The sequence below is a fragment of the Rousettus aegyptiacus genome, unplaced genomic scaffold (assembly GCF_014176215.1).
Source record: "Rousettus aegyptiacus isolate mRouAeg1 unplaced genomic scaffold, mRouAeg1.p scaffold_m13_p_1, whole genome shotgun sequence".
In the NCBI taxonomy this organism is placed as follows: Eukaryota; Metazoa; Chordata; class Mammalia; order Chiroptera; family Pteropodidae; genus Rousettus; species Rousettus aegyptiacus.
The window spans coordinates 103,562,137-103,576,507 of NW_023416284.1; the positions used below are offsets into that span (position 1 = coordinate 103,562,137).

The 14,371-nt window shown below is 35.8% G+C and overlaps 1 protein-coding gene across 4 annotated transcripts in view; it reads right to left on the reverse strand.

The window, feature by feature from the left end:
• PTCHD4 (patched domain containing 4) overlaps positions 1-14,371 on the reverse strand; it is a 168,891-nt gene that overhangs the window by 107,201 nt on the left and 47,319 nt on the right. For all 4 annotated transcript variants that reach the window (XM_016158931.2, XM_016158929.2, XM_016158930.2 and 1 more), the window contains one exon: positions 12,100-12,580. In XM_016158931.2, coding sequence (XP_016014417.2) covers positions 12,100-12,580 — 481 coding nt within the window. The remainder of the gene's footprint in view (positions 1-12,099; positions 12,581-14,371) is intronic.

A 14,371-nucleotide genomic window follows, 5' to 3' on the forward strand; every position in this document is an offset into this window, starting at 1 on the left:
CCAGCCCAAAGCCAGAGGACAAGGGAGTTTGGGTGATGCTGGCCACAAACATCAACCTTCCGGTGCAAAGATAAGGGAAGAGAAGGGTAGAGAAGAAAATCTGTTGGTGATGACAGGGAGTGCAAACAGCACTCTGCACATAGAAGCCAAGGCAAAGACCCGTTATGCATAGTGGGCCAATATGCCAGAGCTGTCCTTCATTCAGTCAGCCCCAAAATAATTTAAAAATGCTTCCTGTAGTGTGTTTGCCCCATTATTAGTGTGCTGAGGCTACAAAGACAGTAAGTTATTTTTTCTCATGAATGTTTTGCGGCCCTGCGTGGAAGAGAAGACAGCATGTAACAAAGATGAGAGAAAAAGAAAATCAGTCATTCTCGGGTTTGGAAGTAGGTAAAAAAAATGCTACAGATCAGGAAACATTTAAGCCTTGAAAATCAGAACAAGGGGGAGATTGAAGGGAATTCGTGGAGAAGGAACATTATGAGACATAAAAAGCTTTGTATATTTGGATGTGTAGTAGTTTGGTTTTGGTCAGAGCAAAAAAAGTGAGAGATATTGGAATTAGAAGTTATGTAGAGACTATTGGTCTTCTTGGATGAACCTCGCTCCCTTGGCCAGACTGATATAGAAACACAGCAATGCTGGGCTGAGTAAGTAGATGGCACATTGGTAGTAATGTTTGGGTAGGGTGCGAGGATACAGGATTGTTCAGAGAGTGTTCCACTGCTTTAGGGTTTTCATCTCTTAGAATAAGATTAAGAAGAATTAGCAGGATGGGCAAAGTGATAAACAGACTGGAATAAATAACATAACCCAAAAGAAAAATAGAGAAACTCACAGAGGGAATAAAAAGAGGAACCTTTAACCCTTGGAATACATAAAAAGATTGTCATTCTCTGAGGATTAAACTCACTCGATCAGTAAATAATCAAAAGAGAAAGAACGTCTTCTAGTCCTAACAGAAAACACTATCTACTTAGTTCATTTACTAACAGTCAATGGTGCTGATTCATCTCAGAGAGAAAGTTTATCACTCAAAAGGGGTGGCTGACATGGAATGGTAGGGTCCAGTAACGTGGACATCTGTGCTTTGTTCATAGAACTTTTCAGAGAAGAATTTCCTTGAATCTGGGAGGCATGGGTGGGCATTTTGGCAGCATTCTTGGAGGAGAACAAGAAAAATCCATCAGACATCACCGTATTATAATTTATGCTCATCAGCCTTCAGGTAATAATTGTATATATCTTGAGAGAAGGAAGCCTGGTTAAGGAATATATGTAAACTACTTTTTGAAAAAGTTACCAGAACAGAGATTCTGGCTAATATATTATCTCTTGTCAATTTCATTAATAAGCTGCTTTCATTGAGAATCTAGTTTTACCACTGTGCCTTTACAATACCATTTTCCGACCTATAAGACAGACATTCTAACCCTGGAATATGGTAAATTCTACTTTTTGGAGTCTTTTGGCAGTCTTGCTTAGTTTCCTGCCACCAATACAATCTCATCGCCTGTATCCTTTTAGATTTTCTGCATCTCAAAAATATGTTTACTTGTCTACAGAGAAACTTAAGGTCTTAAGTACAAATCACACTTTTAAAAACATTTTGATAAAATGACTACAGGAAGTATGTGGATATAACAGTCACCCAAGATGTAATTAACAAAGCACAGCCACCCAGGATGTAAAATAAACTTAATTTATCTCAAGTTTAGTTTCTACCTTCCATTATATTATGAAGGAGGCACTACAGAATGGTAGAGGACTAGCAGTTAAGCAAACATTTTTTTAATCCACAGGAATTTTTCTTCAAACTAAATCTTTATGAAAACTGTCATGTAAAAATGTGAACATGAAGTACATGGTCCAAAGCAGGAAAGAACAGCCAGTGGATCTGTTGACTCAATTCTTTCCAATGCCCATGGTACCCCAGCACTTCCTGAGGAGCCTCGTGGGGCTCAGTTTGAGAACAGCTAACAGAGTCAAGAAACCTGGGAGGAAAAATCAAGTAATACAGGTTTCAATCTTGGCTCCACAACAAGCTTGAGAATAGGTCTGGTGACTTTATTTCATTATTTAATAGAAACAGCTGCTCTTGGCAAATAAGGAAGACATTTTCATGATAAATCAGTCTTGGGAATATTTGTCAGTTGCATGAGACACCAAACAAAAGATTCAAAGTTTGGACTAAACTCTCATATTTGAAAATCCAAACTCTCCTCATTACATAATCATTTTCTTTGACTTTGTTTAAAAACCATTGCTCTAAAAATTTTAAAAGAACACATACAATTTCATATACACATTTATATACATTTCTAAAAAATTAATCTTTATATTATTGCTTTATATTGCTGCACGCTAGCGAAATTACAAGTCATTTATTAAGAAATAATTATTGAGCATTTATTATTCATAAAACATGTGCCAACACAGTTAAATATATGCAGTTGCCTTGACATTTGACCATGATAGAGGACAGAAAGCGAGGGTGATAGAACTATAGACTGAATTTGTCAATCTACTGGTAAGTATTATGATGAGTCCTCAAGTTCATCACAGTCTCACTTCAAATTGACAAGCTAGGTGACTTTCATAATTTGTGTGATCTTGATTGGTTTTTACTTGATGAAATGACGCATGTAACCTGTTTCTTCCCCTCACTTTTTTTTCTCAATAGTAGTTTAACCTAATCTTAAACCCAGCTCTTTCTGATAAAATTAGGTCTTTTCTTTCATTATTTGGTTTGTATCACTGACTGTTATGGTTGAAGTCTATGCTTTTTATTATGTCATCTCAAATGCTATTAGTATATATTCTTAACTAATACTTTAATGATTTATATTATTAACTATAATATGTAGTTTAGGATGTTCCATATAAAATAGAAATAATCACTGGAAATATCACTGACCAAGATATATTCTTATTCCCATTAAGGCCAAGTCGGTGTGGAAAAGCAATGGGAAAAAAAAAGCAGCTCCTTCTTTATATTAAATTCAGTTCAGGGTTATTTCTCTAAGGGTACATAATAATATCTATAAGCCTAAGCTTGAGTAATAGAGATTTGCTTTGGTCTGCATGAAGGCACTGCTCAATTATTACAAAAGAAATCGACAACTATGACACACAGATACTTGGTGCAAACTGTACATAAACCACAACGTTCCAGGAAGGCAGGCGGGAATCAGTGCACAGCAATTCTTCAATTCCTGGAAGTTTAAGACTGACCTCCATGACCATCAAATCAATGTAGGATTTATCTCATTTTCTCTGCTAACTTTTTTTTTGTTGTTAGCTATCTGAGTATGAAAATACTAACTTGAAAAAGAATTGAATCTAAGAAATAAGTGTCCAGTTTTTAAGTGATTTTTATCTGGAAAAGACTTTATTTTTCCTCAAGAAATTAATGGCATAAGCCTTAATTCTTTTTCATCCTTCAATTTGTAAGAGTTTGGATTGGAGCATTTGCCTTGATGGATCATTGCAGAAAATACCATTCTGGTTGGCAACTGCAGCTATCCTGCATCAGTAATATTTTTTCTTGGGATGTTCTGACATGAGAGTCAGGTCAGCTACAATTAATGAGGGCAGTTAAGGTTGCTTGTGATAGACATGTATTTGAGGAAGGCTGAGATGTCCAAAATGGAAAAGTACAGTACCTTGCATATTCATAGTTCTACCATGTGCTGGATAAAATGATATCTCTCTCATTTTCCTATCTGCTTATATATTCAAGGCTCATTCACAATCCGATTCAGGAGGCAGTACATATTCAAGGGCAGTATATATTAGGCAGCATATGACTTATTTATAAATCTTTCCATTTTAAAAGTCTAAACTAGCAGCTACTCTTGAGGAAAAAAAATCACTGAAATGGGTACATATGCTTCTCACTCTGAGTAAAATTGTGTTATGCAATGGTTCTCTTCCTCATTTCTAAAGTCCAACTGCCACTGGAGGAAGCTCATTAGCAGTAAAAAGTGCAATAGATGGAAGTAGATTCCAAAGAAAATGCAGAATCTTAAGAAGTCAAGATATAACTATTAATATTGAACAGTGCTATACAGTAAAAAGTACATACTTTCCAATGTTACCTCAATTGCTTGGCATAAAATTCAACTTCTTACTTATTATGCCAAGATCTGTTCCCTTCCTCCTTCAAAGTCTACAAAAACCATTTGGTGAGACAGTGTCTTAACTAATTAAAAACTTGTCTCAGAAGGTCCATTTCACATCTACAATAGAAGAACAGATCAATATAAGGAAATTAAAACTAAAGAATATATTTAAAAAGGGACATTAAGATATTGAAGATAAAAATAACCAAAAATTTAGACTTTTCTTGCTCTAAGAACTTTAACAGTCGCAAAGCCATCAGTAAGTCAATAATCGCAAAATGTCTGCCACACACGCTTTGGACTAGACAATAGAAAAATGCTAAGTAAACCCAGTTCCAGCCACCAATGAGCCAAAATTCTAGATAAGGTGACATATAGCTTAAGTGTCAAATAAATGATTCACTGATTAAAGAGTAAAGGTGGAAGAAATATTAAGTAACACTCAGTCTAATTTCCTTATCTTATGGAAGAGAAAACCCAGAGAGAAGAAGTCACCTAGCAGATAAAAGGAAGGGACTGGAGGGCATTCCAGGTCTTCTGATTCCAAGTTCTAAGCACAGGGATTTTCACATCATTGACAAACCTTTTCCCAGAGAAAATAACTCTTTATTACCCAAAGCAGGGTGAGTGCAATGACTGTAGCTAAGAAACAGGTCCACTTGAACATTCTTAATTCCATAATAATGTCCTTTCTCTTCCAGTGATGGGGTTATTTGAGGAAGGCTGTCAATGGGCTTAATGGCCCTAAGTGAAACAGGCCCTGTTGGCAAAATCAGCTTATTGAGAAAGATTTCCAGTACTATAACATAATCATTAAAGAACTTTAGCCAACCAACAAGTCTTAAAGGGCCCATTATATGCTAAACATAGTTCTAGTTAATGTCTGGGGAAAACGGAAGTACCCAAGACATAACACCTATGTCCCTGACAGCCTTGCTCTTCCTAAATCCAGATACTTCCTCTAGCAGAACCAGGAGGAACAGCTATCTATGTTTCTAATGAGTTCTTCCCATTAAAAAATCCCCGGTTATCAGCATGATCTGCTTAAGATATTGGTCCAAAGAAGATTCTAGAGAGTACTTTTTCTAAAAACTCTGACTGTGGCCCACATTAGGAAATACATCTTACATCATAATCTATTACATACATATATATTAAACTGAAACAAAAAATATGACACAATAATATTATACTATGTGCAACACCTTCTGAAACCTCCTATTCCTCTCTATTCTCTTTTCTTTAAGTGAAATATAAATGTAGCTAATAATACATTCAAGTGATTTAATGACTGTCTAATAGAGCATAACCCATTTGAGAAACACTAAGAGACTATTCATTCATTAATTCCACATATATTTATTGAGTGCCTACCTTAGGCAAGTACTATTTGAAGTATTGAAAAACACTTTTCTTGGAGGCACCATATAAGTCTGACTACCTGGAGAACAACATGCTGAAGAGGCCATATTTTAATGCTAAGTTCAATAGTTCCAGCTGAGATGGTCTTTCAGAAAGACCTAGATGTGGTACCAGCCATATGTGCAAAGAAGCCACCTTGGAAGTGATTGATTTAGCTCCAGCTATTCCAGTTCTCCGACATTCAAGTCATTCTCGGCGATTTAAATCATCTTAGCTGAGGCTCTAGACATAGAGGTGGAAAGAACTGACCCCACTGTGACCTTTCCAAATTACTGACTGACAGAATCTATGAACATAATAAAATGCTTGTTATTTGACACTGCTAAGTTTTACAATGTTTGTTTTACAGAAATAGATAACCAGAACAGACTCCAACATAAAAGAATTTTCTGACTCCACAATGAAGCATAATATTTTGACCCTATAATATTTTTTAGTATGATGATGGGAGGGGGAATGATTCCTCATTGCCTTATTGTTTGGCTTAGTTTATGTAGAAGAGACAGATCATAAAATAATCCATTTGCTCACAAACCTTCTCTACAAGTCCTTGCAGGTAGCTGATTGCTATCTGTCCACTTCTGGCCAGTAGGATATAATTAGAGTTAACTAAATCACTTTGAGTACAGTTAGAAGTAGGTATGATTTCTCTAATTGTCCTCTCTTTTGGGCTACGAGCACAAACTCCAAGAAGACAGAGTTTTGAGATGGGAGGTATCCTGGATCCTTGACTCTCCGAAAAGCATTGCCAAAGAGAGCTTCCTGACCCACACCAAGCTGTAATATGAATAAGAAACAAATCTTTGTTGTTTTAAGCTAAGTAAATTTAAGGCATTATTATTTGTTATATCAGACCTTAACTAGTATAATTTTTATGATCTGTCATTATAGTCACTCTGCACACACTATAAACCCTCTCATTTGGGGGGAGGGGTTTAAATTAAATTCATTTCAATGTCTACTCGACTCCTCCCCCAAGCAGCTATACTACATGACTGGGCAAGGAGCAGGTGGGACTCAGCAACCATGCTGACTGATTCCTTTTTCTAATTCATGTACACAAACTTCGAGTGACCCTATTGTTTCCTACTTATTCTCCTAAATTTCTTCCTTAATTCATTCCTCAGTTTTCAAAAGTGACTCTTTCAAACTCCCCTCACTTTCTTCAAATCAACACCTCCTTCCCAAAATTTATTCTCAGCTGATGATGACTTGCTTTGTATTTTACTGACAAAGTTGAAGCCACAGAAAATAATTTCCACATGTTCCCACCCCCACATGTACCGATCTATCTGGATCTGTCCATATATTATGCCTTCCCTTTTCTTAAATGTAAATGAGCCGTTTGTGCTCTTATATAAAGCCAATGACTCTACTTGAGCTCTGAATACAGTTTCATCTTTCCTATTCAGTGATATTGCTTCTGCAATTCCCTCCCCTTGATTTCCTCCTCTCTCTGTTTTACGGTGAAGCTTTCTTTCTTCACTGCACATTGCCATCATCATATAATCATTATTATTTCCCTTTATTGCAAAACTCCTGAAAAAATTACCACTGTTATTCACTGTTTTTACTTCCTCCAAGCTCCCTTGAACCTCTTTAAATTACTCTCATCACTCTCCTAAAGTGGATATTGTCAAAGTCACCAATGACCTTCAAATTGTTAAATAAAATGACCAATTCTCACTTCTCATGGGACACAATATCTTAGCAGCTTCTGGAACAATTGATCCTTTGCTCCTTCATGAAACATCTTCTTTCCTTGACTGCTGGGACAATATTCTTTTTGGTTTTTGCTATCTCACTGCCTGATCGTTCTTAGTGTCATTTCCTAAATCATCCTCAGCCCAAACTCTAAGCATTGAATGATTCTAATCTTAGATTTCAGACTGTCTCTATTTTCTATGTGCATTTATCTTTCTAGTTGATCCTTTCAAATTCCATGTCTTTGATTATTAGCTATGCCATGGTGAATCCAAAATTTATATTTTCAGTTCAAACTTAAAGATTTTACTTCTAAACCTCATTTACATAACTGTCTTATATAGCTAACCCCATATTTTCCCACTTAGATGCTTAAAAGTATCTCTAACTTAGCAGATACAAAACTAAACTCTTGATATTTTTTCCCCACAACTTATTCCTCCCACAATCTTCCTATGACAGTAGGTGGCAACTGCTTTCTATTAGTTATTCAGTCCTCAAAGTTTGGGGTCACACTTGACTCTTCTTTTCCTTACAAACTGTAAGCAGTCCTTCAGCAAATCCTGTCAATTCTATTTTCAAAAATATATTCTGAGTTTAATCCCTTTTTTCCACTGCCACTGCTCCCATAATATTTCAAGCCATAATTATATTCCATGAAGATTTTTGCAATTACCTCTTACATAGTCTCCCTATAACCATTCTTACACTATTGCAGACAAACTTCCAAACTGTAGCCAAAGATGGTACAATAAGTAACTACAAAATGTTTTAAAACATTATTCAAATCACATTCTCTTCTCTTGAAGTGCTTCAGTATTGAGTTCTCGGTGCCCTACATGACTTGGCTTTACAGTACCTCCCTAACATCATCCCATAATACTAAGATAGTTGCCCACTCTGCTCCCAAAACACTACTTTTCTTGCTCTTCCTTAACTTCACCAAATAAGGTCTATCTCAAAGCCTCTGCATGTATAGTTCTCTTTGTGAAGGATGCTCTTTTCTCATGTTGTCACATGGCTTAATCTTCACTTCATCCAGCTCTCTACTTCAATTTTATTTTATTTTTTAGAAAAGCTTTTCTCTGAACTACTTATATTATTTATCCCTTTCTCTGCTTTACTTTTAAATTTTATATCACTTATCAATAATATAACATAGTTTATATTTATTTGCTTATTGTCTGATGCTTCCCTTATGCAGGCTTAGAATGTAAGATCCATGTAGGCAATGATTTGATCAGTCCTGTTCAATATCTTTTATTCTATAACCCAAAATACCTGTAATACAGTAGAAGCTCATAAATTTGAATAAATTAATAAATAAATTTATGTGAAGCTCAGTTTTATTTGATGAATGAAAGTCTCATATCTGGAAACTCTGGGTTCATATAGAAAACAAACAAACAAAAAAACAAGTCATCTGCATGTGTCCACTAGCATTGAGCTGACTGATTAAAGTAAGACTCCAGGAGTATAAAACAAATTCGGATGGACAGCAAAAATAACTATAAACCAAGGCTACTAACGTCCCTGGCAAGTATCCACAGATCAACAACAAACAGGGAGAACCAGCTTGGCATCCGTGTACAATATCAGCTACACTTCTCTTTCCAGAAAGAAGAGACACATCCACATAAAGCAAATGAAGTTAAAAAAAGGAAAAAGCTGACAAAGGGTTATACATTGAATTAGTGGCATTGGTTTTTGCTTGTATAGAGAAAGAACATTAGGTGTGGAGCAAAATGGGGTCATTTTAGACGACCTCATGGTTTAAAAAAAATTGTTATAAGTCTGGATTTCTCTTTCTGGTATTTCTTCTAAAGAAAATATATACACTTGTAATCATTTTCTTTTCTAAACCTAAATCTGAAACAGAATTTGACAAACATAAATTTACCTATGAGAACACTAGGAAAAAATATAAAAATTAGTACGGGCTTAAAAAATGCAAGATATAGAGGGGTAGTAGAGTATATGTGACTCTGAAATGACATTGGGGATGTTAAGTGGATGAATGGTCATAAAAAAGAATAAGCAAGTGCAGTATAGAAGGAAGTTAGGTATCAAAAATAAGAATGACTGAAGAGCAACACATCCGGCTTTGGGGATAAGTTCTAAAGAGGATGAATGGTTTGAATCTTGGAGCACAATAGAGTGAATATTCACTACCTCAAAGAAATCTTTATTGGGAGATAGGAATAGAAATAGAGGTTCACAAAAGATCTGGGCTTCTTTTCCTTATACCCAACTAACTTTGGATTATGCAGTTTTGACACCTTGTAAACTGTAATTCATCAAAGGACTAGTTTAGACCAATACTGTGTGTATAACCTGAAGATATATATCTGCCAAACTAAACTTATTGTTAGCATCACATCCCACCTCACCACCTGCATCATGGTGTGCTTTCTGTGTCTCACAGCTTTGTGTGTCAGGCTCTGAATACATTTGCACACACACACACACTGGAAGTCAACAAACGCGAATGAAGATGAGAGGTTTGAGGATAATAAATACCTTAAATGTATCATTTCTTTATAAAAAATGATAAAATTCTAACTTCAATTGAGAAATGAAATGAATAATATTGTGGGATATTTGAAATTTAAGACAGAAGAGTCCAAATCCTTCATTTAATATGTGAAGAATGTGAACAAAGTGACAAAAAGACTACACATAACTTACCAAGTAAAATATATAAAGTTAGTGGAAAAGCTGGGATAAAACCCAGATAAAACCTAGCCTTGTGGAGTATACTTTTCATTTCACTAGTTCTTACCTTGCTATCTTTATTATCTTAATAATTTACAAACAAATGAAACACAACAACAAAACTCTTCCTTCTCTTAAATAAGTTTATATTTATAGTCTATTTTTGTTAGGTTTCAGAAAGCAGAAAACTTCCTTTTATAATATTTTAAGGACTAGAATTGCAGGAATACTAAAGAGTATTCACTGGGCTTCCTAGAGTCTGCACCTACACTGTCCAGGGTTGATTTATGATGTCAAAGATCATTGAGAGAGGAGAAAAATGTAAAAAGTGTGTGCTACAGGGTCTAGACTTTTCTCTCATTGTGGCTTTCAGGGTTCTTATTATTTCTTTAAGGAATGAAAACAACATTCTGATTTTATAAGGCTTATGCTACAATTCAGCATCACTAGAGACAAGTTTTCTCCTTAGTTGTATGGAGTATAAAATTCTGTATGTTATAAACTTTTCCTGATACAGCTTTCCATTACCTAATTGGATTGCCATCAGTTTTAGAAAAAGCCCTAGTAGGCTGTAAAGTATTTAATTTGTCAGTCTTGAATGAGTCATGTTTCATTTGTAGTCATGCTTTATGATTCTTATGAATCTTACTATTTCGAGTCAAAAGACTGAGCCCCTCCCCAAAATAACCAGTATAAATGGTTCAAATCTAGACTCATTCTCGTCACTAGTGAAAAAAATTTTTTCATATGGTACTTTGAGAAAAAGGAAAACATGTTTTGTTAATGAGATGAACATGCATTTAAAGATGATTTGCAAATCTTGGAAGACTTTCAACTTCTTGAAGCCAAGTACTGTTTCTTATTCATCATTGACTCTACTGCACTTACCAAGCACCAGATTAACCACTAAAGCTTGATTATACTTATTGAGTATATTAGCTTCAGGTATATCCTATTACATTCAAAAAACAATTCTTTGAAGATGGTTCACTTATTACCTTCATTTTACATGAGAGGAAACTGAGGCTTAATGAGATGAACTAACTTAACAGGGCCACAATGAAGTTAGATTTCCAGATAAAGAAGTTTGAATCTACTTTGCAGTGTTCTTGAAAATGTTTGTTAAGGTGAAAACAAAAAGGGTCCAGACCACCTAGAAGACTGTCTGACCATGTTCCTGTGTCTTTTTCATTTAATAATAAATATGTAATTTAGAGCTGATTTTAACCTGGGGAGCAAAAAGCAATTACTTTATAGCTAAAGCTCTCTCATTCATGTCAGTTCACCACACAGAGGCCATTTTTACAGCTCTTCTTCCAAATCGCTACATGTAGGGAATTATATCACAGCTGACAGAACTCTTTTGCAGTGCCGTGGTTATCACCATTATCATCTCTTTTCTGATATGCTCCATCAGTTTTGTTGCTGAGCCATCACTCACTTTTCCCAGACTTGATCTTCTCTTTTGCAAAACAATTTATGTATATCTGGGAGAAAACTTACAAGAACGGATGTCTTGACTGAGGATGCTCGGATGCTCATTAATTTTTTTCAACAGAGATGAAAAAAATAGAAGACACATTTTTAAGTAGCAGCAGGAAAGTTTTAGTTTATATAGAGGTGGGAAATGGAGTATACTCTCTGCAAAAACTTTGTAATGAATTAATAAAGTTTAATTAAAAAGCTCTCTGAGATTAGAACATATCGGTTGTTCTTAGAATTTTCACATCATGATATTTGCTCTTTATCACCAACAACTTGATAATTCATATAAATGTAAACCATAAAGTTTTGTTTGAAAGTTTTGAAGGTTTTGGATCTCCTTAAATCTGTACCTCCTAATCCTTGACCTACAATTTTTGAAGAAGATGAGTAGAGAATTACAATATCATGCAATTTTAAAATATTTTGAAAGCATTAAATTCTCCAACATAAACGAGAAAATGGCTTGGTCAGCCCATAATTTCTTGAAAAGCCCAATAAGGTGAAGCAGACACCACCCAAGTAAAATTTTACATAATCTCATAGACACACCAATGCAAAATTAAAACAGATTTCCACCTGAGAATTCAAGAAATGTACTACCTTGCCCCATACCGGTAAGAATCCGATTACCACAAGGATGGATAGTTACCCATGGCGAAGAACGGGATTCCCAGCAGGGTGGAGTTGTACTTCCCATCAGTGATGAAGAAGATCCCTGCTGCGGTGACGATGGAGATGCACACTGTGAGCACCCCCAGGAGGCCCAGGAAGGGCTTGCTGCGCAAACAGTCCTTCATGGAGCTGGAGAGGGTGGCTGTGGTCAAGATCAGCACGAGGCTCACCAGGACCTTGCTCCTGGCCAGGATGCTGGTCTTATGAAAGTCTCTCCAGAGGCTAAAGGATGCTAAAGAGTAGAGATGGAGGTCCTGGTGCTCCTCCTGGAGCTTCCTCACAAGCTTACAGAACTCATTCTCCCACTTCTCCCCTATGAGGTCCTGGGTGGCAGAGCCATAGGTCTGGAGGTAGTAGGTGATTTGAATGGCTCTGGCTGACTTGACCCGCTGGTCCTTGCTGTTTGGCACTTCCACTACCCCGCCCAGTTGGTGTCCAATAAAACCGTTCCTCCCATCCTTGAAAACAGAAAAAGAAGAGATTTAAGTTACCAGAGAGATGCACATTCTAGAGGACAGATTTTTACTCTATGTGAAGAAGCAAAAAGAAGGTAAAGATAAGCTTTAGCAATTGTGAAACCGATGTGGGTGGAGTGACATGTTAGGATTTTATACTGAACTTTTTAGAGCCACATGGGATACCATGCAAGATGATCAGGATTAGAAAAGATGCAAAGAATATTATGAAGCTACACAAGTCTTGCCACATGCATAGGAAATGTACATATATATTATTTTGATCTCATCCATACCCTCATTCCCACCACTTCTTTCTGTAACAATCTATTGTAACTCCTTTATGCAGGATCAAGTTTATGATTCCATTTTAGGTCACAGTAAAGCATGGCATGAGTTAACAACATTTCAAAAGTTAAAATAAGTCAGAAGTCAACATTTCATGTAATAAATGTATGCTAAACTTTCTAGGATTAACACACATACCTCCTACACACATATCTATATCAACACACACACACACACACACACACACGCACACACACACATGCACACTACAAGCATCCATACTCATCCATTTTATATTCTAGGATACAACGGTGTATCACAAAGTAAGCAGAAGAAAAATATTGTTTGTTTTTTTTTTACAATTAATCTTATAGTGTTGAAATGTTTTTTAAATATGATGGGAGCACCTATTCATTCACTACAATTTCCTTCCAGACACTTGCCTCAGTCATAGATTAATATTTTTACCGCAGAAGATAGTGGATGAATTCCCTCCTCCCCCTCCCCCACCCGGCCAAATAAAACTAATAAAATTTCAGATGGGTTGTCAAAAGTCATCTCAATTTCAGAGTTTCACATAAGGTAGAGTACTCAAGATCATGAGAGTAGGCTATTTTTAATAGAAGCAATCCCTCCTCTTTAAGACATACATGAGATGAACATTGAGTTGCTAAAACAGGTTCAGAGCAGTAACTCTTAACCAGCATACCTTGCCACATAGAAGAAAGCCATTGCCAAATTTTAATAAATTTGGATATTTTCTTTTTGCCACACTGTTATTTATTCCAATGGCAATAATAGTCAGATGGAATATTGAATCCAATAGCAGGTTGTAAGATGGTAGCATTGAAAATGTGCTTCAGGTACTGAGACACAAGCACAAAGGTAATTTTATGCCACAAATAGATTGTGTGTTTATTAGATCAGGCAGGACATTCATCTGCTGAGGATGTAAAGGATTAGAGTCAGAGCAGAAAACAATTCTTTCTAGGAGGTAGCATGTAAGGGAAACAACCTTAACAGTGTGATAACTATGCTTGTTTTCACAGAACTGTGAGGTTTTATATACTCAAGTAGGCATGTGTAACAATTATTGTGGACTTGTTTAGTCTAGAAACCTACATCTGCGGTACTTTTTTTGTATTTGTATTCTTAACGAGCACTAAAAGCAACCCTAAAACTTGAGAGTGGGTGTCAAACACAAAACGTAGAAAAATTTACAGAGAGAACAAATGCTGTTAGTAGGATCATCAAGTACTGAGAGAAAACAAATTCATAGTCACTTCGGATGCTCATTTTTCCCCTACATAGTCAATAAAAACAATCATTCTATTTAACACAAACTGCCAAACTATAAACGAATAATATATCTAAATAAGAATTTGATTTGAGGGTTTTTTCCCCTTGGCTTAGTGTATCTCCCACTTCCAGGTTAACTTTTTTTTTTTCCTTATAAATATCAAACTAAAATTCCAGCTGTAGGTTCCTAAAGCTCTCTCTCAATGA